This window comes from Drosophila biarmipes, chromosome 3L (genome assembly GCF_025231255.1).
Source record: "Drosophila biarmipes strain raj3 chromosome 3L, RU_DBia_V1.1, whole genome shotgun sequence".
NCBI lineage: Eukaryota > Metazoa > Arthropoda > Insecta > Diptera > Drosophilidae > Drosophila > Drosophila biarmipes.
Genome location: NC_066613.1, coordinates 23279866 through 23306146, shown reverse-complemented (window position 1 = coordinate 23306146; position 26281 = coordinate 23279866). Strand labels below are relative to the sequence as shown.

General features: G+C 43.0%; 4 protein-coding genes across 27 annotated transcripts in view; 2 read left to right on the top strand and 2 right to left on the bottom strand.

Annotated features, from left to right (window-relative positions):
* The first annotated feature begins 8 nt into the window (after nucleotides 1-8).
* On the top strand, nucleotides 9-2751 carry LOC108035318 (N-alpha-acetyltransferase 60). Of its 2 annotated transcripts, XM_017110892.3 has the most exons (6): nucleotides 11-683; nucleotides 943-1063; nucleotides 1126-1290; nucleotides 1354-1574; nucleotides 1646-1756; nucleotides 1855-2751. In XM_017110892.3, exons 1-6 carry the CDS (start codon nucleotides 667-669, stop codon nucleotides 1985-1987), a joined length of 768 nt encoding a protein of 255 aa, XP_016966381.1. In that variant the 5' UTR covers nucleotides 11-666; the 3' UTR covers nucleotides 1988-2751. The 2 variants fall into 2 exon arrangements, with proteins under 2 accessions (XP_016966380.1, XP_016966381.1); XM_017110891.3 differs by having other exon boundaries at nucleotides 9-683; nucleotides 1126-1574.
* A 364-nt stretch (nucleotides 2752-3115) lies between these two features.
* Nucleotides 3116-4679, top strand: LOC108034945 (ATP synthase subunit b, mitochondrial). The gene is made up of 3 exons (XM_017110224.3): nucleotides 3116-3260; nucleotides 3489-3817; nucleotides 4182-4679. Exons 1-3 carry the CDS (start codon nucleotides 3233-3235, stop codon nucleotides 4554-4556), a joined length of 732 nt encoding a protein of 243 aa, XP_016965713.1. The 5' UTR covers nucleotides 3116-3232; the 3' UTR covers nucleotides 4557-4679.
* A 131-nt stretch (nucleotides 4680-4810) lies between these two features.
* LOC108034944 (insulin-like growth factor-binding protein complex acid labile subunit) lies at nucleotides 4811-7540 on the bottom strand. Its single transcript, XM_017110223.3, has 3 exons — nucleotides 7193-7540; nucleotides 6548-6954; nucleotides 4811-5938 (listed from the first exon to the last, which is right to left on the bottom strand). Exons 1-3 carry the CDS (start codon nucleotides 7524-7526, stop codon nucleotides 4904-4906), a joined length of 1776 nt encoding a protein of 591 aa, XP_016965712.1. The 5' UTR covers nucleotides 7527-7540; the 3' UTR covers nucleotides 4811-4903.
* A 55-nt stretch (nucleotides 7541-7595) lies between these two features.
* Nucleotides 7596-26281, bottom strand: part of LOC108034946 (uncharacterized) — a 30176-nt gene continuing 11490 nt past the window's right edge. For 4 of the 23 annotated variants that reach the window (XM_050886684.1, XM_044095342.2, XM_044095341.2 and 1 more), the window contains 10 exons: nucleotides 25689-25931; nucleotides 25355-25622; nucleotides 23903-24870; nucleotides 22914-23844; nucleotides 12682-13117; nucleotides 12204-12227; nucleotides 11923-12090; nucleotides 10918-11064; nucleotides 10763-10836; nucleotides 7596-8834 (listed from right to left, as the gene is read on the bottom strand). In XM_050886684.1, the coding sequence (XP_050742641.1) occupies nucleotides 8297-8834; nucleotides 10763-10836; nucleotides 10918-11064; nucleotides 11923-12090; nucleotides 12204-12227; nucleotides 12682-13117; nucleotides 22914-23844; nucleotides 23903-24870; nucleotides 25355-25622; nucleotides 25689-25931 (3797 nt within the window). In that variant the 3' untranslated portion in view covers nucleotides 7596-8296. Of the gene's footprint in view, nucleotides 8835-9428; nucleotides 9717-10762; nucleotides 10837-10917; nucleotides 11065-11922; nucleotides 12091-12203; nucleotides 12228-12681; nucleotides 13118-13209; nucleotides 13473-22913; nucleotides 23845-23902; nucleotides 24871-25354; nucleotides 25623-25688; nucleotides 25932-26281 lie in introns of those variants that run through there. The other 19 variants (XM_050886691.1, XM_044095362.2, XM_050886688.1 and 16 more) reach the window with 16 other exon arrangements.

Genomic DNA, 26281 nt, shown 5'->3' with positions numbered 1-26281 from the left:
CCAATCGGTATGCTCGCCAGGTGGAGCTACGGTCACACTACACCACTGCTGATTTGTTTTCATTATTTCTTTTGGCTTGGCGAATAAATTGGAACAAATGAGGCATCATTGCGGGCGACGCGAATTGTGACCAGCGGGCAGCAGCAGCGGCATGCGACACCGTCACCGACACCAGCGAAGCAGCACCACCTGGCCAGCTTCGTAAGGGAGTCCCCGGACAGCGAGCGACGGATACGGAGACGGAAACCCGAGACCGAGACCCAAAATCAAAATTAAAACCAAATCTGTAACGGAAAGCGGAGCACCCGCAGTCAAGCAAGTGGTGCCCACATGTCAGCCCCTCCCTCGCTCCCTACAACCCACTTGGCTGCGCTCCACCTCAATGTAAATTTTAATTGAAGCCAATTGAGCGCACACACCCGAAAACACGCACCAAAAACCAAGCCGTAATCAAACCGAAACCCTCGAGCGGAGAAGGCTCCGCTGGACAAGATTCCGCACTTAACCTGCTCAGGCGACGGCGGCGGTGGTGGCGTTGGTGGTGCAATAAATGGACATAATTGCTCTAATTGGACAGAGCAGCAGCAGCAGCAGAAGCAGCAGAAGTGGCAGTGGGATCGTCAGTGGGATCAGAGGAGCAACACCATCACCCCCCCGGACAGTAGGATGGCACAATTCACACTGTGAGTATACACTTATGTATCTTTTTGGTTATCAGTCGGCCAGGGGGCTGCAGCACATGGATTTCCTGCTTTTGCCTTGGCTCGTCCCCGTTCCCCTGTCAATGGGAGCTTTTGTTTATCTATTGACGGCGCTTGGCGGTATTATGCAAGGGAATTCGCTGACTGGGTTTCGGGTGTTTGGGTGCTTGGGTGTCTGGGTATCGTGGGGACTAGTACATTTAGATCATGGAGCATTACCATAGCATTACGAGCATTGCAGCTACAACAAACACAGTGCGCCGCCCAGCAGCGACAGTACGCGCGTGGACTGCGATCATGTACCGCTGTGCTCCATTAACGACGTGCAGCTAAGGTTCCTGGTGCCCGACGACCTGACGGAGGTGGGTATATATCCAACAGATCATTATCTCCCCTACATATCCGTTCGAATACCTCTCTGCAGGTGCGCCAGCTGTGCCAAGAATGGTTTCCAATCGACTATCCACTATCATGGTATGAGGATATTACCTCAAGCACGCGCTTCTTTGCGCTGGCAGCTGTATATAATCTGGCCATTATTGGTTTAATCGTTGCCGAAATCAAACCCTATCGAAATGTCAACAAGGAGGTAATAGCCAATATGAGTGATAGTGATGAGTTGTACACCAGGCTGAGCGGTTTTCCAATGCAGGACAAGGGCATCCTGCCGGACTCGATGGGCCGTTCCGCCGACGTTGGCTACATACTCTCGCTGGGCGTCCATCGTTCGCATCGACGCAATGGCATCGGATCGCTGCTGCTGGACGCGCTCATGAACCACCTGACGACGGCCGAGCGGCATTCGGTGAAGGCGATCTTCCTGCACACGCTGACCACCAATCAACCTGCCATATTTTTCTACGAGAAGAGAAGGTATCTGGGAGGGGATTTGCCATTGCGTGTTTTCGGTCTATTAATCGAGCTGCCCACTTTTCACCTTTTAGATTCACGCTACACTCATTCCTGCCCTACTACTACAATATACGGGGCAAGGGCAAGGACGGATTCACCTATGTGAACTACATTAATGGCGGCCATCCACCGTGGACACTATTATATCCTTTTTCAAAATGTCTCTATGGCCTGGCCCTTCTAGCTTTTCTTTTTATGATTTCGCTGTACTTTTGGTTGCCCTCTTAACTCTCTACCGCACAGATCACATCAAGCACTATGCCTCCAAGGTACGGCACACCAGCAGCCTGTGTGCCTGGCTGACTGGTCGCGTCCAGCTGGTGGTGCGGTGGTTCTATCACAAGCTGCTCACCCGCTTTAACTTCATCGAGTGAATCGCGACGAGGCGGATCCTTCCGAGACACACACACAAGCACTTCGTTGGTGATGATGGCTGTGGCCGCCGCATTATGTCATCCCGTCGAGCATAGACACACAATCAGCAACATCTATAGGTCCACCTGCACCCACTCACCATACAGACACACCTTCATTATAAATGTTAGGCAATACCTCCGCAGAATCATTACGTTTTTATACCGAAAAAAAAAAGAGAAAAAGAGATCTAGCAAGGAAGAAGGTCAAAAGGCATAAGTTGAAAATTGTATAATAATTCGATAAGTGTATTATTACGTTTAAAGAGATATCTATCTGTTCACCGCTGTAAATAGTCGTACGATGTTTTGTTTGAACTGCTGTAACCGAGTGATTTGGAATAATCCCTTTCTATTTAATGTAGACCTCGTTTTGTATGTATGTTTTTGTATCTCTTAAGTTCCACGCACAAGAAAGTCATTTAGTTTAGCGACAACCAACAACAAAGATGCTCATGCTTTAATGCTTATTTTATGAAATCTGCACGAAAATAGCTTTGAAATGAGAAACGAATTAATGTTATATGGCAAAAAACAAACCAGTTGAAAACCCAAACAACCACTAAAACGATAACCTTTTCGAAATCAAACTCTGTTCGCTGTTTCAATAGTATTTTGTAAAAGTATTTTAATGCATATTGTTTCGCAGCTAATTCTGATTACTTTAGGCACAATTTATCTAGCAAATTGTAATATTTTTTAAAATAAAAACTTGTAAAGTTAAAGACAGTTTTTTTTTTTTAACCTAAGAAGAAAGTCTAAAATTCATATAACACGATATTACATTTTGGCTGTCACAATGGATTTTAATTTATTCTACTCGTAGGCAAACAGATTTAAATCAAAAACATTTTTTAACAACTTAGTAATACACTTTAAAGTTTTAAAACTGTAATTTATTTGCAAAATAGTGAAAACTGCCAAACACTCGATTATTTAACATTACAAATTTTAACGTTAGGTTCAAGACAAAAATTGTTTAAGGAAGTTAAAGATAAAAATAAAAGTTATAAAGCGAAATTCTTTGTTTATTATTGACTTGAATTAAGAAATTTAAAAATGGTGCCCCTGGCCAGTGCTGTAAAACAGTGTTGCAAAAGGCTAAGCTGACAGCTGGTCTGGCAACGCTGTCGTAACCTGTCACTATTGTGAACTAGCAACGTCGGGTCAATTTAGTAGCATAAATTCGTCGCAACTGCCTGGAAAATGTTCTCGAGAGCCGCTCTTCTAACAGGTAATGCCCCAAAAACCGTGCAAAAAGCTGGACGGATATTTCGCAGGCCTAAAACCAGCAATGACATTGAGAAAATCCGCCCGTAATTGACCGTGAAAATGGTTACGGCATTGCAAAGTCGTCGGACATCGTGGTTTATGTAATCACCCATTCGCAGTGTATACGTCAAAAAAAGCATAATTTTCGCAAACCAAAGCTAGAACTAATCGAGGCGATGTGCATTTACAGCCCAGCGCCCCTTGACCGTGGCCGCCACCCGGACGGCCGCCGCTGCCGCCGCTCCCGGCGGAGCCATCGAGCGCCGCCAGCGCCCCGAGCACCCCGGCAAGGTCCGCCTGGGCTTCCTGCCCGAGGAGTGGTTCCAGTTCTTCTACAACAAGACTGGCGTCACCGGTCCCTACACCTTCGGCGTGGGCCTGATCACCTACCTCTGCTCCAAGGAGATCTACGTCATGGAGCACGAGTACTACAGCGGGCTGTCCCTCGGCATCATGGCCGTCATCGCCGTCAAGAAGCTCGGCCCAGTCATCGCCAAGTGGGCTGATGGTGAGATCGATGTGAGTTGAGCTTAGAAAGTCCCTTTGGGGAATGGTTTCCTTTTCTCAAGATGGTATCTTACATATCTAGATAATCTTTAGTGAAAACATTTAAACGAATGCCATACATAGGACCACTTTTTAGACCTTTTGTGGCACTAAAAGTAGGTTTGGAGCCTAAAAAACGTATAAAGGCACCTGAGGTCTCCTCAATCCCATTAATGCGAGCGTTCTCGTTAGAATATTAGCAGATAGTAACTAACTAAACGAACTTACCTCGAGCAATGAAACAAAAAGCCAAGACAGATTAGGTACCATTGGGTTACTATTTTAACCCCTTAAGATACATTAAATACCTATTCTAATCACATATTTCTACCCCCAGAAAATCGAATCCGAGTGGAAGGAGGGCCGCGAGGCTGAGCTGAAGGTCCTCTCCGACGCCATCGAGGCCGAGAAGAAGGAGCAGTGGCGCGCCGACGGTGCCCTGCTGCTGATGGAGGCCAAGAAGGAGAACATTGCATTGCAGTTGGAGGCCGCTTTCCGTGAGCGCGCCATGAATGTCTACTCGGAGGTGAAGCGCCGCCTCGACTACCAGGTGGAGTGCCGCCACGTCGAGCGTCGTCTCAGCCAGAAGCACATGGTCAACTGGATCACCAGCAACGTGCTGGCCAGCATCTCGCCCCAGCAGGAGAAGGAGACCCTCAACAAGTGCATCGCCGATCTGAGCGCCCTGGCCCTGCGCGTCAAGTCCGCCTAAACGATTCGAGTTTTAGTTGTTTAATTTGTAAATTAAAACCCATTCGAGACGCTGGAAACATGAATATGCCCGCAAGATGATAAAATCAATCCAATATATCTTCAAAATGTCCGTGTCTGAAAAGATATTTTTGTGCAATTTTTCGTTATATTTAAAATGTTATGTTTAAATTTAAGACGGCTTTGTGTGGATCTACTTGGCGGCGTAGCATATCGTAAGGCTGAAAGGGTGGAATGAATCGGAACTTTTTGGGGTTTTTACAATTTGGCACCTTTTTATTAGGGAAAGTTTTAGGGATTACAATGAACCTTAAATATAGTTTAGTTTTGAAGTCCATCATACACCTATCAGTCTTGATCTGCACTGGCATCGTCCTCGAAGGCATCCGCCTCCACCTGCTCTCCTTGAAAATCGCCCAAGATTCCCAGGCGACGTACGGCTTGGAGATTTTGGATGCAGTAGTCCACATTGGTCACTATGCAAAGGGGTCGTTCACCCTTATAGTAACCCGTATTATCGCGCAGATAGACAACATCCCGGGTGGCCAGCCAATGTTGCAGCTTAACAAAACAAGGACACTGCCAGGGATTACCCTCGATGGCCACGCGCTTTAGGTTCGGAAAGCTCACATTCACCTTGGACAGAAAGGTGAGGCGATTGTTGTCCACCAGGATCTCCTGGACACTGCTAAGGCTCTCCAGCACATCCAAAGTGATCTCCTCCAGCAGATTGTGACCCAAATGCAGCTTCTGAAGTCGCCGCATGGGTGCAAACATTCGCACATCCAAGGTCTTGAGCTCGTTGTGACCCAGTTTAAGGTACTCCAAAAATGGTAGCGATGAGAAGGCCAGGGGATGCAGGTGCTTCATATGATTGCCATTCAAGTTGAGCCTGCGCATGCGTGGCAGGGTGTTGCTCCCGAAGATCTGATCTTCCAGGAACTCCAGGTTGTTGTAGGACAGATCCAAGGTGTCCAGGCTCAGCAGGGCAGCAAAGGTACTCGACTTGATTTCCAGGATTGCATTGTACTGCAGATACAGCTTTCGCAGCGCTCCCAAGCCCACAAAGTGACCGGGACTTAGGCTGGCTATGCTATTCCTGGACACATCCAGCATTTGTAGCCTGGCCAGCACTCGGAATTGGTTGTCGAACAGCAGCCGGATGCGATTTCCAGACAAATCCAGTTGCTGCAGATGCAGCACAAAGTTCTGGACCGCTCCAAAGACATTCGGACGCAGTGCATCGAGGGCGTTTCGCGAGAGATTCAGTACTCGCAGCTGGGAGAGAGGCTGAAAGGTTTCCTGGCCAATGGTGTTCAATCTGTTCCCGCTGAGCTGCAGGTCCAAAAGGCCATTAAGTCCACGAAAGGCGTTCACATCCAACTGAAAGTGAGAATTTCCTCTTCATTTTGGTTGTCATATATCGTTAATATCAAAAATAGTTGGTAACCAAAAAGTAAAAAATCAGAGGTATTTGAAAAATGTATCTAAAAACTGTTTTCCCACCTATGAGAACTAAATTTTGTATTAGAATTCTTTGAACAAAATAATTTTTATTTAATTTATATTTATCAACTAGAATTTTTCATTTTTAAGTTTTCAATTTGCAATCCCGCTTTTTTCCATCATTAAAAGTTGTTTACAAACCTATTTTTGAAGAGTGGGATAAGTTGTCAGTAAATATTTTGATCAGCTTTAAAATTAGAAACTGTTCTCTCATTCTCTCTCTAATTTTACTATTGTCATATATAGTTTTTCAATCGAAAATGTTAGTTTCTTTAGATAAACAAGAAATATTCAACTGATATTTGTCAGCCCGGCTAAAAGGCATAGATCACCACGATCAATCTAAAATCTAAAATGTGAATCCGACTAGGCAAACAGTAAACATTAAAGTTCGCTGCGGTTAACTGATATCAAAATAAAGCTGAGCTGATCAATAGATTCCGGCTGATCTCACACAATAAAATATTTAAAAACTCACCCACTCACCTGTGCCAGTTGGTTGTTATTCAAAATCAATTCCTGCAACTGCGGACAGACCCCAAAAGTGGCATTCACCAGGCGGTTGTGGCCCAGTTCCAGGCGATTGAGCAGCGGCATGTGGGGCAGATCGCATTGCCTCAGGGCATTATGCGAGAAATTCGCATAAATCAACTTCCTCAGGTTGCCAAAAAAATCCCGGTCCAAGAGCTCTAATTGATTGTGACTAAAATCGATCCGCTGGAGCGCTGACTCAGCCGCAAAGTGGTTTCCCTTGATGTCAGCAAGACCACAGCCACTGAGGTTCAGGTACCGCAGGTTGGGCAGGATGGCAAAGCCGCTGGTGTGAAGGTTTATGGGAGCTGCTGCTGTCAGGTCCAGTTCCACTAGGCTGGCCAAATGATCCGCATTCTCGCCTGATTAGGATTTGGATACCCAAAAGTTACGGTTTTAGAAAGAAGATATTTAAATAGTGTACTTCACAGATAGGATTTCGATGGAAATTTTCTAAAAATTATTTCATGTTTTATTTGAATATCTTCTGTATTTATAAATGAATTTCTGAAATGTGATTTTATTTATTTATGTATTTAATATTTTTTAGAAAAGTATTTTATTACTCGTATTATTTGTAATAATATAACCAGACCTTACCTGAGCCCACCTCCAGTTCGGTTTGCACATTCCTTATGGAGAGTGTGCGCCAGTTCTCGGCCCCCAAGTCCACCAGATCCTGCAGGGAAGCGATCTCGTTGCACTGGAAGTTCCGCCAGCCAAGGGGCTGGCAGAGATCGGCTGCGTTCGGGACGGGGAATCCCCCGCAGAAAAGCAGCAGAAAAAGTGGCAGAACCCTATTTGCAGCGGGCAACATTCCTGCTCCAGAGTTCGGCCTCAACTGAGGATCCGCGAACGATCGCAGAATGCGAATGAGAATGCAAATCCAGTTGGCAAAGAGGGGAGAGAAGTCCAAGCCGGTTTGGGGCGTCATCAATGGGCTCTTGACCAGGGGCCGGCCACTCAACAGCTGTGAAATGCCTCCAAATCAAACACACGCTCGTTTATCTTTCTCTATTGATAGGTACCTTCTATAACTCTTTAATAGTGGTTTACATACAGTATACGTTATATAATATCGGATAATTACTTGACGCGCGATTATTGTGCTCTTGGAGAAAAAATATTATGTTTTGCTCTCATAGATTTACGGTCTAGACATCTATCATAGCGCGTATTATACAAATTACAGGGAAATGAAGCCAAGAAAAACTCACTAACTTAGACTAAAGCTTAGAAGGAAAACAAGTAACAATCAAAAATTAACTAGAAACTATTTTAGATTATACATATCTGAAGGGTATGCACATTTTTTCGATTTGTGCTTTGGGTATTTTACTTGGAGGCTCTTGAAAATGCTCAGACTGGCGGATATCATATATCTGGCTAACAAACTGTCATTTGGAAGCCAAAATCAAGCCACAAAGACGGTTAAATGTAGTCTAATATTATATTGAAGCAATGGATATACGTACAGACATATATGGAGATATTTTAAAGTACATTCCTTACAAGCAAATACATTTTACTAAACTGCCTTTCAAGAGCGCTTGGCTAAGATGCAAATATATAAGTGGCTTACACTAGTTAAGATCTTGTACTAGGTCTATTTTCACACTGAAGGAGTCTGTTTTTAGAGCGTTTCCCAGAAGACTTGCGACGGCGAATACGATGTTCTTTGATAACTGAAAACTGGTATCTAGATCAGACTATAGTTACGGTTGGGTTTGTCATCTTGTTGCTGTTGTACAACGGCTGATAATGGGCACTCGATCCGTTCTTGACACTCTGACAGCCCTTGGGATAGCGCATTTTGACCACGTTTGCATTTTGGCCTAGGCAAGACGTCGACGAGGAGGACGACGAGGCTGACGATGACGAGGATAGCGAACCGGTTGATGACTTATTCTGCAGGGGCAGTGCCTCCCCGATGAGCGTGATCCTTACGGGCTTGTAGGCACTGCCATTGGGCAGGGTCGGCGGGGTGTCCCATCCGATGGAGGAGCGCCTGGGGGTGTCCGGAAAAGCAGCCGCCAGCTGCTGATTGTAGTTGGTCAGCGTGGTGGAGATTATGGTGTGCCGGCGGGTCTGGCTGAGAGCCGGACAGGACTTCTCCGGCTGCTTGTGCTCCTGGCTGTGGTTGCTCTGGTGGTGGCGGATTATCGTCGTGGCTGCCAGCGTGGAATCGTGCATGTGGAGCGTCGGAAAGTGCGTGGTATAACTGGTATATTCGGGCTTACTTCTGCGAACAGATAAATGGTGATTAGTGGGGTGATCCAGGAAAATTTATGAATTTCTGTACGAGAACCATTAGCTTTGACCATGCCATTAAAGATTAGTTTTACGGAGAAGATGGGAGGGATTTTCCGTCATTCTGGGGATGATAATTTCTACAAAATTCCCAAACTTTGTTAAAGCTTAGTTTGTCTCCCAAAAAAAATTTAAACAAATATGTTTCTTACTAAAAATATATTTTGGAATAATATAATATTATACTTCAACTCTGGATGGTCCAGAAATATCCGAGCATTTAATACTGTTAATAGTGTATTTATGGAATGTTTTTAATATAATATTAAATGTCATCCCCCGAAGCCCTGGAAATTTTCGTTTATTATGAAATTTTTAATAGTATTTCAGCCGCATAAATATAAAAAAAATCCCCAAGAACCCGGAATTTCTGCGGTTTTCGCTCTACAAGAATGCTTTATGATTCATGACTCAACTGAATCATCAAGGTTTTTAATTTACTTTCGACCCATCCCATCTTCTCGACGTGTTCTGGGTTATTCTTTTAGTTTGCATTACCTTGGGACTCTATTTAATTGCCGCATGCAATTAAAACGTTTCACAAACAGTGTTAAATTTTCAGTGACAAATTAGTAACGTTCTTAGGCTCTAAGCTAGTGACTTAGATATCTTAGATATATTAAAGCTTATGTAGGTATCATTGAGTTGGAGGTCAGTAAATGCATTCGCGAACTTAGTTTCTCAAGTGCAAGAGTTACAATTATCCAAACAGTTATAGCTTAGGTGTAGTATACATATAAGATTGATGGCACAGAGCACAATGATGGCTAGGATGAAATCACAAAATAGTACCTGTTGCTCCCCAAATTGTAGTCTAAATGGCGGATTGTTAGAGATTAGAAAGGGGTGTGTATATATTCCATGGAAGCATTACAGAGGCGGGTGTGGAAGAAAATAGAAATTCAGATGGGTTAATCGGGGCGAGATCTGGTCTATTGTTAGAGGATTTACAAAAAAGAAGTGGCGAAGCCAATTCCACCTCCTGTTGCTGCTGCCAACGAGAGCTGGGGCTGCAGATTTCAGCTTTCAGCTCTAGCTACTGCAGAATCGGCCCTAATTAGACTGCTCCAATTGCAATTTGCTGCCATTAACGTCAAGAGCCGGCCAACTGAGTGGCCAACTGATTTGCATGCCGGCGGAGCGTGAAGCCAGCTGAAACCGATTCCAGCAGCAACTGCCACCAGCAACTTGCAATTTACAGCACCAACTGGCCAGCAGCAACTACACAAAAAATATAAGTTTATAGGAAAAACCAACTAAAAAAATTACAAAAATTAAATTAAGTTAAATTAAATTAAGTCAAAAGGGATTTAAAAACGAAAATGACGCATTGAATTTCAAATTTTAAAAATGTTATTTGTTAAAAAAAATCTATTTATAAATATATAGGTATATAGATATAAAGTATAAATTAAATATAATAAACCATTTTTTCTCAGCAAAAAATATATATTTTTACTGGTTTGATTAGTCCGACAAAATATGTATATTTATTCAATGTTCTGAATGTTGAAGTTGTTTTAAAAGTGATAAGTAAAAAGATTCGATAAAACCCTAAAATAAAAGTCCTCAACCAATTTATAATTTAAGTGTTAATTACATTTAACCTACAGATTTTCCTCCGTGTATAATCTTTAACAAGCAGCAACAGGCGGCATCGTTTTGTATTAGTTTTGTTAGTTTGCGGCCGCGCAGCTGCGGTTGATGAAAAGCCCCCAAAATTACAACCAAGTATTACACAAAATTACCGAAACACATAAACAAAATGCAGAAAAATACAGAAAAAATGCGGATAAATAATGCAGCAGGGGGGTACAAAGTACATGGCCGAAATTGAAACAAACATGAAAGTTTGCCTACCTGGACAAACCCTCCGCACCAATGGCAAGTGGTCGTGTCTGTGAAAGTGGAATCGGAATTGAAATAGACGATAGCTGTCGGTTAGTCAATGCTGTGCAAACACATATCATATATGATGTACTATATACACATGGGGCCCCGCGGGCCCAACTTACCCGCTCCGTTTGGGTGGCCATGCTGATGAGCTCCTTGGCCGGATCCCCGCCAGGTCCGTTGGCGGCCTTCTGCCTCTTCTCGGCCTCCAATTGCTCGATGAGATCGCGCTGCAGGCGGATGGTGCGATCACGATCGTCCACTTGACCCTGGATGGGGAGGGGGAATGGACAAGGGGATATCGGATGGTGAGACCAGAGATCGGCAAATGTCAGTTCACTCTTGTGGAGCGAGCCATGAAAGGTCACTAGTGGTTAAATCTAAGCCAGAGAGTGTGAAAATCATATCTATATGGGGGTAAAACGCTATCTTGGCTTGGTTTTTGCTTTTTGAGTCATGCTTTGATTAGTTTGTACAAGTGCTTCGTTTTCCGATTTTCGAGACTAGGAAGCCAATTCTGTTTCCTCAATCAAAGCATACTTTTTACACAACAGCTAAATATAAAAAGAACTCTTTAAACTATGTGTAATGGGAGTGTAGATCGAATCTTTTGTGAAAAAATATTTCAAAGGAGCAGATGAAATATTCTTATTATTATAATCTGCGTATTTTCAATAGTTATTCATCAGTTCCCAATCTTTTTTCAAAGGATTTGGATTTGGATTTTTATATACTTAGATTTTTTTACTTAGTCAAAGATTTAAATCTGCTCTTTTGATTCGTAGTGATCTTTTTTTTTTTAAAACAGTTTCTAGGTTTGTTGTATGATCTGTGTTCTATGGCAAGTCAAAGTGCAAAATTAACTCCATCAATATCAATATATTTATATAAAATGTATATGTTGTAATCAAAGATAGATTTACAAAAAGCATGGGTATAGTATTCTTCAATATTGGATATGTTACATGCTATGCTACACAGAGTAAGATTCCGTGTATCTAATAAACATTAAGGAACAACAGCGAGAGTAAAAATGCGATAGAAAAGACTTGGCCTGTTCAGGTGACACCCAGTTTCTGTGTTCTCCCGGCTTACGAGCAAACGAAATGCAAAAAACGTGCAAATACCTGAAGGTAAACCACCTGTCTACGTAGATCCGAGAGCTCCTGGAGCGGGTCCTCCGTCGTCGACGAGGTCAGGCTGGCCAGGTCGATGTCGTTCAGCTGCTTGCTGTCCAGTCCGCAGGTGGCGAACAGCTGAACGTTGTCGTTCTCGAAGGGATTGAGCGTTTCCGTCTGCGGATGGGCAATAAAAACCAGTGGGTTACTTTCCATTCATCACCAACTCCTACAGAGATCGCCTCGGGCGCAAATGAATAAGTAAGCTTGAGCCAAAGACGGCGACGTACCCGCTTTAAATCAAAATCTGGCTGCTAGGAGTTGTGCGAGTGAATGGTGATTGTGAGTGGTGTGAGTGATGGGTGGTGTGCCATGAATATGTAAGGAAAAAAAGGCGCATTTGAAAGGAAAAGTATGATTGTACTTAAAAAAGTAATCTCAGGATAATAAATTACGGCTTTAAGATTCAATTTACGGAGTATAACAAAAATACGACAGAGGCATTTAATGGATATTAAACAGTCTAAAATCAAGCCTGATCCTTTTAAATTGTTTTGTTTCTATGAAACTTTAAGAGCTGTTTCATTATTTATTGATAAACAATTTTCAATATAATAGACTTTTAATTTTTATTAATTAATATACCAAAAATAACTCAAAAAAACCTATTTATGAACGAGAGAAATAAGTATTAAAATATTGTTTAATACTTATTAAATGTTGATAGATAAATCTAAATGCTAAAAGGATATAAAGGACCCCTCTTACCTCCTGAAGAATTCGCCGCAGTCGCAGCAGCTGCTTCTTGAACTGCAGCACATCCTGGATCATGGCATTGCGGAAGGACTTGTCATACAACATCAGATCGTCCGACGAGCTGTGCAGCTCGCCCCCGCACCTATAGCCGGATGATCCGGATGCACTAGCTCCTCCTCCTGCCCCTCCTCCTCCTCCTCCTGCGGCTGCGCCACCCAATCCCAGCCCCAGGTGCTGCTGCTGCAGGTGACGCTGGCGGGGCAGACTGGCCGTGGAGCCGGACGAAGTCCTGGAGTTGGCCGTGCTTCTCTTCCTGGCAGCAGCAGCTGCCGAAGCTCCTCCACTGCGGGTGGACCTCAAGCTATTGTCCGAATCGTTGCCGGTGAGCTGTTGGTCCTGGAGACGCGAGCGGTTCAGCAAGCGGGTGGCACGGGCGGGCAACTGGGCGCTGGAAAAGATGGGGTTGCAAAATGATTAATTAATTAACACATATATAAGTAGGTAATATATTCATAATTTAAAAGAAAGGTCGAAGAGTGCCTGTGATATGTTTCGTTGGCCTGCGGCGCACTGCTGGCCATAAAGGTCGCATAGTGGTAGTGGATATGCCGCTGTTTGATGGTCATCGGTGAGCTGGTCCGCTGGCTACTCCCCAGGAATCTGTTCTCCGACGTCTTCAAGTCGGTCCGGACTCTTCGCACTCCACTGGGCGGAGATTTGCTGGCCGAACTCGCCTCCGACATCGTCCCAGCCTGACAAATCGAATTACCGTTGGGTCGTTGCCTGGACCCTAGAGCTCCATGTTGTGGCTCGGCAAGAATGACACAATCGCGTCATGCGCAGACCACCAACAGCTGTGTGGAGACTTTGGAGAAAAATGTTGTGCGACCCCACTACACTCAGACAATTTATGGTGTTGTTGAAGGAAATAAGAACTTGTGAAAAAGTTTTGTTTTGGGAGAAGCTATTATAACTATTGCTTTAAAATATAATTTTTAAAATTTGCCAAATCTAAGGTTGGGAAATACAATAAAAAACTTTTTTTGATCTCTAAATTAAGCCAAGTTATCATAATTTCTCAAAAACCTAGAACAAGATTCTGATATAACGAAAAAAAAGAAACCTACTCGTACCTATATTTCATGAAAGCTTGATGGTACCTTTGTTTTGATTTCGAGAACGGATTCTTCTCATTTATTAGGAAAACGAATATTTAAATTGTAAGCATTTAATCATATTTCTTTTTTTGTTCTTAGTTTAAAGATTTAAAATTATAGATTAAGATGTTTTTGTAAAAAATTAGAACCTTACGAATAGGTTTCTATGTTTCAAGAACATTTTCTTCTCATAAAATATGAAGAATATTCAAATTTAGATTATTTTATCATGCTTTTTTTCCTTCTTAGTTTATAGACAAATTCAATTCATAATACTTTAATTAAATTTAATCAAATAAAGTGCCAAGTGTAGCCTTAGCTTAGGGGTTTGTTTTGCAATTATTTAGCCAGCTTCAATTAACGCGTTCGCAATGAAAGTGAAATGCCATTGATTAGGGCTGGCCAGGTGAGTCCCGACCGGCGGTTGTCAATGGGCAATTAAGATGGGTGAGCAGAATGCGAAGAACGAGGGGTCAGGTGGCGGGACAGGTAACCTGCACGACATGAGTGCTGGAGGTAAATCCACAGACGCGGCTGCCTTTCAGCTGGATGGTGAAAGTCAACTGTTGCGTGTTGCAGTCACCCAAAAATGCAGGTGGCTGGGGAGGAGGAGGGCTCTTACACATGCGCAGTGTTCGAAATTTTACGCCATAATTTAAACAAACTGTTGAAAAACGTATGGAAAAGCAAACAAAAGGAAAACATCATTTAATGATAGTTGGCTCATTCGATTATTCACGGCTGAATCCAAAAGGTTAATGGCTAATGGATCCCGGCTCCACCATAATACCCGCAATCATGGCGATATTTCGGTTAGTGGATCCATTACGACAAAGAAATTAATTCGAGCATCTCACGGATTTTGTGAGACTTTCCGCCGGTGAAGTTAATTATCAGAGTTCAGATGGTAAGTTCCGAGAGTAATTGGCCCCAGGGAACTGGCACAGCGGCAATTTGAATATTTGAGTCTGCGAACTTTGTTTATGGGGCCGCATTAAGATGATGATCGCGAACTGCACGAAATGGACTGTGAACAATTTTCAGCTCATCTGGAGCGGCGATGAAAGTACGAAAATATGTTTTATTGTTCCGGGTCCCCTTCTATTTTCACCGCAAGCTGGGCTCGGCGGCGTTGTAAAGGTTCTCAGCACTCTTTCGTTTTAATTAATAATAAATTCCCTGCTGCGATGGTTGGAAAGATAGCAGAGGCTGATAGAAATTGATTTATTTCTTGAGTAATTCGGGTAATTTTATTTATTTTCCAATTTAGATGGCTTAGTTGAAGTTATAAAAAAACCTGCCCTAAAATGATTTTTCATGTTATAACTTTACGTTTTTAATAGATACAATTATTTCTGAATTTTGTAAAGTGGGTATGAGGATGTGTATTTTGTGTATAATTTAACATACATAATTAGCTATTAATTGAACATAAATTTTTCCTTTACTAATTAAAAACCCATACTGATTAACTTCTAATAAAGCGATTTGGGTAATTTGCGAAACAAGCAAACCGAAGCCAAGAGTTCAAATGGATTCACTCGAGTGTTTCCAAACAAAAAGCAATTAAAGTGAACATTATGTCCAAACCATAAAACACAAAATACAGAAAATACACTTTCCCAAATCCCGCACACAGCCATTGAGCCAGCAAAATTCCACATGTTTGTGAGTTTCGCACGCCAACTTTATGCGGTTTTTGTACTATGAATATGAATGCAGAAACCGGGCCCGAAAAGATCCGCCGAAATCAAAACAATGCGAGTACTTTGCAAAACTCAATTCAGCGAAACTCGGCAGGCGGCAGTGCCGGATATTTCGTACTCTAAACAAAAAACAAACCGATTGTCAGACGACAAAATGCCCGTCATTGCAGCAAGTGCAGCAAATGGATTTGTATCTCCATGCATATAGGGAGGAGCTTTAACGACATATGGCATTACTAATGCACTGCCATTTCTAAAATATTTAAAGTACGTCTTAAATAATGGGATCTTTAAAAATAACTTGGATCCCTTTTGGAAATTACTGAATATTATAAAATATTCCATGCTTGAAGCTAAAGAAGTTAAACATGTTTAAAATAATAAACATATATTTATGTTTTGTGGAACATGTGAGATCATGATCTCTATGATTTATTATATTTTGAACCTTAAAAAAATATTTTTTCTCACGTTCCTCTTTTAAAAATATAAACATAAACATAAATATTTGTTTATTATTTTAAACATGTTTATCTAATAGTCTCTTTAACTTCTTTTAGCTGTATGTAAATGACAAAAAGACCTATTTACCACGAAATTTGAATATAAGATCTAGATATGGCAGTGAAATGATTTCGTATACGTGTTTATTGTGTTACGTGTTGAGGGTTAAAGCACATCGTTTTCTTTCATTTCCGATGATAAGGTTTCCCCCGAAGTTGGCCCGTGGCTACGCACCTGCTTTTCAGCTACCTTTCTACACATTTAGTACAAATGTGTCTCATTTGTGACTCCACACGCGCCACTGCCAACGGCAACTATCGCCAACTTGGCTCACTGGGTTTGGCTGCAACATACAACAGTTAGCAGTCGCCATCCAACAATGACAAGTAATCACAATCGTATGGCGATCCATGAAGTTGAGGCGTTGACGTGCACTACTCGAACTTCACTTCCCAACGGTACCTATCAATTTGTGCGGCGAAACGTCATTTGTCATAGAGTCGCAGACCTTTGGGGGCTGCACACATGTGGTATAGTACCTATCTTACATGTAGGAAGGGGAAGTGGAAATGGAAAGGCAGCTTCATTAGAGGCCCCGGGAAGGGGGCGCGAGCTGCAAGCCACGCAAGTAATGGTAATGGCCATAAAAAATAAAGAAATAACCAACATTCTCACACGGCCGCCTCTGATGAGAATCCGGTGTGTATCTCGCATGCGCAGAGTTCTACGTCCTCCACGCAGAGAAAAACTTGATCTAAGTCAAGGGATCAACAATTTTCAGGTCCATTATGATCTTATTATGTCAGAAACAAATATTCCTAGTTGTACAGCCCAAGGTTCAAAATTTCATTGCATTGGAGCACAAGTTAAGGTATCAACTTTTCATTTAAGATCATAATATGATCATAATCATATCATAGTCATACTATCTTAAGATATTAAAAACAAAATAATCCAAGTTGTAAAAGTTAAGATTCCCAGCTAAGCCATCAACATTTTCACAAATATTCCAGTTCCAAAGCAAAATAATTTATTATTTTAGAGTTTTTTAAATCTTCTTTTAGAAATATCATTTCAAAGGTTAGGTCAGATGATCCTAATAGAAGCAATAATTTCGAACTCAAATATGCTTAGGCCACATTTTTTCAAGTGTGCGAGCCGAGGATGATGATCAACGATGGTTAAGATGGGGATATGCCCAGAGACAGTGTTTTGGGGCTGGGGAATTCGGAGTTGGGGAGCACTTTCGAGGCAGACAGGTAGATAGGAAGGTAGGCAGAGGCCGAGCCTACAGCAGCGGCAGCAGCAGTTATCTGTATCTGTATTTGCACTCGATGGTATGTTGGTAGTTTGTGTGGCAAACATTCTGTTGAATTATGCATGGCGATGGCTGTGGAGCTGGAGATGGAGATGGGAACCCGTACTCGTACTCGTATCCGTAACCAAAACCTGAACGCGTCGCAAATGCAACTGAACTTGAAGTGGCTGCAAAGCCATAAAAGGGGCCACCTCGACCCCCGGATGCCCCTTTCTTTATGTGCCTGATATCTGTAATTGTTACGTTTATGGCATCAAATTCCAAAAGATTTTCCAAACGTTGCCTGCATTTGCATGTGACACACTTTCAGCCCATTGTGTAGGGCCTACCCCTGCTGCCTTCCCCTTTTTTTCGCTTCTGCCCCCGGTTGCATATCGAATTACGCAAAGCTAAGAGCGGAAATCATCACCCACTTTGGCTACCACTTGGCTAAGGTTTCTGGGCTTTCTGTAGCTTCTGTCTACCTTTGTGGCCCGACAATTCATTCCTGAAATACGTAATGTACTAGAGAACTCAACTACAGTGGCGATTCTGAAAATCAGTCCAGAGCTTGTGACATAGTTGGTTCTTGGAAAGATAGGACATTTTCTGTATAAAGATGTATCAATTTACTAAATAAATTGTATTTTGTCGAAAAGACAACAATAATAAAATAATAGCATCATTTTTCATTAATTATAAGATCAGTAGAGAGGTAATTAAAATCATTTTTTGACAATATCTTTCATGGAAATGACACCTAAAATGCTGGGTTATTTTCGTTGTTAGATAAAGAAGCTTAACTTATAGAATATTCATTTTATGGATGTCCCACCGTACTGCTTCTACTCACTCGAATCTGCGGGTCTAGGCCAAATGCGAAATGTATCCCAGGCAAAACGCTCTTTTCATTGACACTTGTGCCCCGCGGCGTGTCTTTTGTTATGAAAGCTGGTCGTTCGATGGCGTCGGCGTTGGACCGCCTCTTTGTATCTGTATCTGTATCCCAATCTGAAGCTTTGGCTGTGCAGGTAGTATCTGTATCTGTGGCATGGAAGAGGCAACAGTGCGTATCACTGGAGGCGACGACTGCCTGCGGTCACTGGCTCTGGCTTTTGGTTATTTTGGTTTTTTATATGTTGTTTCGGTTATTAACAACGCAATTTTATGGGACTACGTAATAGCTCCCACGCGCTTCTCGAACAACGGCTCTTGCACAATTTAGCAATCTACAATTGCCTTTATTGGCAGCGCTCTTTAAGCCGATATTGCTGATGGTATGATATTGGATTACGAATATAATTTATTATTATGTCGGAATGCTAACCGCACAGCACTCACAAGCCGAACCGCACTCTTTGAGATCTTGTTTAATACTGGAGCCCAAATCGAAGTTGGAGTGCTGATGGAGTGGTATGATATGGTAATGGAACATGACAGTGGTTCGCTAGGATCGATATAAGAAATAAAAACATATTTTCCGATCTTAAGCTTGGCTTTAGCCCTTATAGTAAAGCAGAATATAATTTAATTTATTTGGAGATAGTTATAAATTAAAGGGTTTTAAGACCTGATGTATATTACTTTTAAGGCCTTCTATTAATATAGGAAATATTTTAATATACCAATATAAATTAAATTCAAAAACCAATTTGTATTTAAAAATGGATTGTGATTTTCTTTTCATTTTTTATAAATAAAAAAAAATTTTTTTTGTTAAAAATAAGGATTGTAAACTTGAACAGGACAACCTTTTGCCTTTATTTAAAAAATTAATTATTTTCAAAAACCTTTGAAAAATCTGAATTAGTTCCACTGTAATTGGTTGCTGTTGTTACCAATGTTTCGCTGCTCCAACGTTCCCACCAGCAACAGCAACAGCAACATCTACAACAGCAGCAGCAACACCGCTCACACGAGCAACATGAACGGCAGGCAGTGGTAAGAATGTTGCTGGTGGGCCGAAAGAGTTGGCCGTGTGGGTCTGGGCCGCTTTTGTTAACGTTCTCAGAGTGTGTGGCACAGCCGTTAGACGATGCTGGCTAACCAACAAAAACAACGAAAGAAAGCCACATCTCTTGGTGGTGCAGACAAGAGCAATAGCCATAATATTTATGCAGCCGGAATGCCGAGATGGGGATCACAATGCGGCGTTGGTTGCATCCGCGTGAGCGGGTTAACTGAGAGGTAATAATAACTCAGATTGAGTGGGCTTATTCAGCACTTTCTGAGAAAGGGGAGGCGGAGCGAGGGGAGCTGGCCGTTATTGTATATATGACTCATGCACTGGCCAGGCGGCCGAAGCCAGTCTCAAGGTTAATCCACAAGTGCGGTTTTGCATGTGACTGGTGGCTTTATGCTTTTAGAGAGTATCTGCAGCTGCCTCTCTCCAGATTGGCCTTCTAATGTTGGCTACTAGCTTGGCTTGGGTAAAAAAGAAAAGCCAATGTCCCGACGCAGGCGCATCTATTGGATCCATCGAGTGACAGGTTAAACCGCAACAACACATTTAGCCATAGCCAGCGGCACTTTGCAGTTATTTGGCTGTTGGCTGCGAAACAGGTTCACATATATTCACCCGTCTTTATGTAGAGGCAGACAATTGATTTTCCTAGCAATAAAGTTTTCCCAACTTTTGGCCAGAGCCAGGAACGACTCCATCGATGTTGACGTCGTGCCGTTGCCGGTTGTTGTTGCTGTTGCGACTGTTGCCAGTGTTGCTGTTGCTGTTGTGACTGTTGCTAGTTCGTTGCCATGACAAAAGAATGCGGCGCTCGCCATCAAGTCTCCGGCCAAAATCAAAATGTTATCTTAACTACGACCACGATTTGGCCAAAAAGCCAAGACACAGTCTGGAGCTGCCATAGATGGAGACGGGAATGCCACACAGAGAGAAAGTCTTATAATAGTAAGAATTCTAAAAAAAGGGGGGGACAGTTGAAATATACCAACGGTCGGGACAAAAAAAATAATACTGCACGTGTATCCATAAATTCGTAGGGGTATCCAACGTCTAAATCGTATTTTAAGAACTCTAGTTATGGATCTTAGCTTCATTAAAATTACGAATAAATCGAACATGAAATGAGTTAAAACTTTGACCCTCTTTAAAATGTAAATTTTAAATGTAGATTTTACGAGAATTCAATCACAAAATCATAAAGGCATCCCATGTCTGTATCGGGTTTGAAGAACTCAAGTTATCGAATTTAGAAGTTCTGTTTTTGGGCCCCATTGTTAAAACCATTGGAAATACAGTTAAATCGAACATGAAAATGGCCTAAAATTTTGACATTCGTCAAAAAGAAAGTTATTAATGTAGAATATAAGAGAATTCTACAACGAATTCATAGAGGTATCCCACGTCTAAATCGGTTTTGAAAAACTCAAGCTATGGAATTTATAAGTTCAGTTTTTGGGGCCTATACTGAAAACCATTTAAATCAGGAACAATTCAAGCATGAAGATGGGGTAAAATTTTGACCTTCGTCAAAAAGGAAATTTTTAATGTACAATTTAAGAGAATTCAAACACGAGTTCATAGAGGTATCCCACGTTTAAATCGGGTTCGAAAAACTGAAGTTATGGAATTTAGAAGTTGAGTTTTGGGGGCCATTGTGAAAATCGTTGGAATTACGAATTATTTAAACATAAGAATAGGTCAAAATTTTGACCCTCGTCAAAAAGATCATTTTTAATGTAGGAAGTAAGAGAATTCAACTACAAATTCATAGAGGTATCCCACGTCTAAATCGGACTAAAAAAACTCAAGTTATTGAATTCAGAAATTCAGTTATTATATTAAGAATGTTGAACTGTGGGATATCTTGTTTTATCAAGTCTTATTTGTAGAAGAAAGAATACTTTTTTGATATCCAAATATTAATAATATTTTTTTCTGTGCCAAAGAAAAGGAGAGGTGGTGGTGGGAGGCATAGACAATTGGAAATGCCAAGTGCCGTTGCCGTTGGTCGCGTCTTTGGCTTTGGCTTCGCCCAGAATGCACAAGGCCCACACAGAGTGGTTGTTGTTGTTGCTGGCTGCAGCATTTTGGCCATAAACATGCCCCAATGGATATCCCCTTCTCTTTCTGGTAGCCGGCGCTAAAACACGGCAATTGGGACCGACAACGGGAACTGCAATGGTAATGGGAATGGGACTGTCGGATGGATATGGATGGAGACGCCAATGGACTCGCCATTGGAGTAACCTTTGGCAAACACAGACGAACCTGTGAGTTGCAACCTGTCCCAGTCCCTTTGGCTGTCCCACTGATGTCTGTCTAATTTTGGGCTAATTTCAATTTCCATTTCCATTTACCCTTAAAGCAAAAGTGGGCGGGGCGAAGGGGAAGGAAGAAGGGCGTGCCATGCCAAAGCTGTGAGTTGGCCAAAGTAAATTGCATTTGATTAACCCCAGAGCGCCCTTTGGCAAACAGAGGAGCAAGCAAACAAGCAAACACGTGAGATTCACCGACTGTTTGCTTTGGTAGCTAAATCGATTGATGAATATTCCTGGATGTGCTTGGCAATTTGAGTTAACACTAAAGAGAACAGGGGGTTTTTTATTACCACTATTAATCATGGAGAAATTGATGGGTAGGTAAACGATATTTACAAGCACAATATATATACAAAATTTCTATAATATTTATTTTATAAATTGAAAGGTACTTCATTGAAAAAAAATTAAAACAAAGTAAGCAGTCTATATAGATTTTAATTTTCTCTAACGGTCCTAGAAATATTATCTTAAATACAAATTTATCTTTATATTTTCGTTGCTCTATATCTACATAACTATTTATTATTTCTTTTCAGCATTTGCTTCAAATATTATTTTATTTATTACCCCAAGACAATAAATTGCTGCCTTTCTAGGGCTAACTTGAGTAATCTTCTACCGGCCGGCTGAAATTTGTCTAGCGGCCAAAGTGAGAGGAAGGCTGCGCTAAAAAGAGGGAGAGGCTGCTGATTGATTTGCAGCACCTCAAGTGAAATGGGGTTGTCGAGGGGCAGGAGGAGGAAACTGCCGGGAAAATGCACTTAATAATGTTCCAACAGTCACTGGCCGCCTGCCAAGTGCAGGGCTAATAAAACCAAATCAAAGGCGATTCAAAGAACCACCGCCGCCACCGCGTTTTCGGATGCAATGCAGGCAATTCAATTAGCTTCGGCTAGGTAAGGGTAATCGAAACAGTTCCAAAAACCAGAGATCCCTTTCAACTGATGAAATAGAGGGCGGGACGGCATATTTCAAGTATGATTGGTGGTTGAGACGCCGAGCTACGTGAGACCATACATATACGTATCTTAGGGCTGTTTTATAGCCTGACCTATTTAATCATCCCTTGGGGTATAAAAGTTCGATTGGACTTTTGATCATATTCATATAATTTGATCACTCATGTAAGGAAGCAAATTAAATTATATGAATCAAAAAATCCACACTAGATAAAATGTTTAAAAATCTTATATTCCATATCTAGTTTTACTTGTGGAATTTTCTAATATTCGGAAAATTATGTTATAATATGTTAGGTATTTAAAATTTGAATATCTTTGGGACTTCAAAACTCACCTTATCCTCTCCCTGGGTCCTCCGCGCTGCCGCCTTCCCCTCAGCAAGGTATTCAGCTCCTTCATCACATCGCTGCCCTTGCGCTCCAGTTCCGAAAGCAGCTCCGCCTCCGTCTCCGCCTGCATGGGATCTATCTCCTGACCAATCCTGTTCAGATCCGAGCCACTACGACTGCGTCCCGTGGCATTGGCCATGTGATCGATGGAGTCCACACTGCTGTTCATATCGAAGTCCATCATCAGGTCATCGGAGCAGATGGATTCGCAGGGCGATAGGGTATCCAGGGACTCAGCACGATCCATCACCGCCTTTCGCACCGAAGCCGGAGTCCGCAAACTCAGCTCGATGGCCTGCTGCAGAGCTGTTCGAGCCTTGGACTGGCTCTTCAGGGATCGCAGCGATCCTGTCTGGGTGTGGGTGAGCGTTTCCATCAAAGTGGGCGTATCCGTGGCCACCTCGTGGGCCTCGCTGTTGCACAGCAAAGCCGGCTGGTCGGCGATCTCATCATCTATGAGATTTCCGCAATCCGAACCCAAGGACAGGGAATGGGAGGCGTGAGTGGGTGTGCCCGGGGAAATGGGACTGCGGCCGCCTGGAGGATCAAGATCCAGTTCCAGGATCGGGGATATATCATCTATATCGATGTCGTCTATGTCCTTCTGCTGACGCTCCTCATTCAGCTTGTGCTTCTGCAGCTTGCCACCCGCCTCCTCGGAATCCTCGGTGCTGCTGACCAAGCTATCCGTGGGCGAGGTCTCATCGTCCAGCAGGAGGCAACTACTGCTGGCCAGGGCCAACTCAGCGAATTTGGATTCATTCAGGGCATTGTTGAAAGAGCGGGGACGAGATGCGCCCGCCTCCCTATTGTCCACCAGGTGGAGATTGAGCAGCGGCTCCTGACCCACTCTGGGTGGGGTTTCCGTCATCGAAGCTGGCGGGGATTAGAAGTGATTAATATTTATCTCTACAGTAGGATAGAAACCACTTACAGATTGTGCTAAACTGCATGTCGGTGTTGACCATACTGATCTCATCCAGAGCCAGGGACATGTCCTCCTCCTTGTCAATATCCCTGGCGTTCTCCGGTGCCTGGGTATCGCTGCTTATGCTCATGCTCATGCTGCTGCAATCCTGGGCGGCCAGAGACTCACCCGCCTGCAGGCGCCAAGTGGAGGCCACCGAGGACTGACTGTGATGGTTTTTGGCACTCTTCTCGGAGGTGGACGAGTCCAGGTAGAGCTTCTCCTCGTCCACACTTTCGCTCTCATCGGAGCCACTGTTCTTGGGCTTTTCCGCTTCGCCATCTCGCTGATCCTGATGATCCTGGGATCCTGGGGTCACCGCCTGGCGACGCTCGTAGCTCTCGCGACTCAACACCGTATTGGATCGCACCAGGCCCAGTAAGGGTAGAGGGATACTCTGACTGCCATCAGTGGGCAACTTGGGAAGTGCCAGTGGCTCTACAAAGGAGTTGGACTCACTGGAGGGCGGATCATCGGCATCGCGCACCTCGAAAGTGTGCCGGCCACTCATCACCATCTTGAGGTTCCTAGGCCGGCTGCGACTCCTCTTGGAACCCACCGAGCTGCCCGAGCTGCTGTCCATGGCCATGTCCATGCTGGCTATACCCGAATCGGCACTAATCTCCCGGCTGCCAGAGAAGCCTCGTCGCGTGGAGTTGTTTGTCAGCTGCTTCACGCTCTTCTGGTCGAGGTGACGCGACTGCGGTTGGACATGCACAGAGGTCAGGGGATGCTGTCGCGAGTTGGTGGAGATGTCCTTGGCCCGGGCACCTGTCGAATGGGCGGGCACCGGCGACTGCACACTGCTGCTGGGCGTGGTCGGTGTGGTGGCTGTCAGGCTGATGGCCACCGGGTACTCCGGCCTTGGAAGGCTCACCGTCTGCAGGGTGAACTTGGCATAGCTGGCTGGAGTGGGTCGCGGTGTGGGGCGAACTCTGTGAAAGGTCAAGGAAGGGGTTCGAATTATTGTAAGTTGTAATAACAGTAAAATATTTTTAATAAGTTTTCTCATATTGTTAGGATTTTTATAAATTATTTGCAAATACTTATCAGTAAGTACGTAGTACTTACTTATAAACTTGTTTTTAAGTATTTTTAAATCAAATTTTAATGTGAACCTTCAGATTACATAGAAGTAAATATATATTATGTGGTATTTTCTCGTCCCCTCGTTTAACTATAAAAAGTTGACAACTCTAAGTTTCAACGCTTTTATAAGGTTTAACAATATTTTAAGTTTATTATGATAGAAAGAAAAAAGTCCCTAATGTTTAAATGTGTATTCATATATCATTAGTTAGTAAATTAAGATATTTGCTTCCAGTTTTTTGTTAATCAATATTTTGCAAGGTTTTATAGTTCCGTTTTGATTATATGCATATGTTCGATTATAATTTTATTTAAATGGGTATCACTCACATGACATTGGCATGCATGCTGGCCAGGTTGTTGTAGTTATAGCGCGGCTGCATAGCCCTCGATCCCGACACCGACACCGATCCCGACCCAGATCCCAATCCCGATCCGGAGCCCGACGTGTCGTCCGCTATCTCGCCGAAGAACTGCCGCCGCTGGTACTCGATGGTGGTGTTCTGGTTCAGGTTGAACGTCAGCGTCTTGGGCTGGGCTATTTTGAGATCCCCATCGCCGGATCGCCCGGCGTGTGCGCTCTTGGAGCGCCGTTTCACTGCGGGCACATCGAAGGGGAGTTTTATTGGAGGCCGAAATGGGGACTTTTCCGTTCGATACTCACGATTGCTCACCAATACGGGACCATTTCCCGCTCCGCGACTATTATTGTTCTGATTGTGGTTGTTGTTCTGGGCATTGGCCGTCGTCTCCGACTCGGATTCTTCGCTGGGCGCAGTTAGGCCTGCGGAAGCGGGGCGTGGCACCGCCCCACGGTAGCCGAAACGTCCGCCGGCCGCACCTGCCGCCAGAGTCCCAGTCTTCTGGGCAGCGGCGGCGCCTACTTTCTCAAAGTGAACGGGAGCAGCTGTCCGGGACAATAAGGAAAATGAGTATGAAAATGGGAATGGGAATGGGAATAGGACGATTCCAATGAATTGTTGGCATGTCAAGTCATTGTTAAATGGGCCAAATTGTCGCCAAATTAAAAAGCAATAACACTTGGTCAGCTATGGCCATTTTTGCCAGGGATATAAGGTCAAAGTACTCTACAAAAAAAGAAGGGTAACTAAAAAATAAACCCTAAAATATTAATATCCATTCAACAAATACTAAGTTAATTAAGTTTTTAAGTATTTTTATAGTGAAAAAACGCACAGTTAATAGATTTTATTATCATTAAAGATATAATATGATTAAAGCTTAATTTAATTTTGA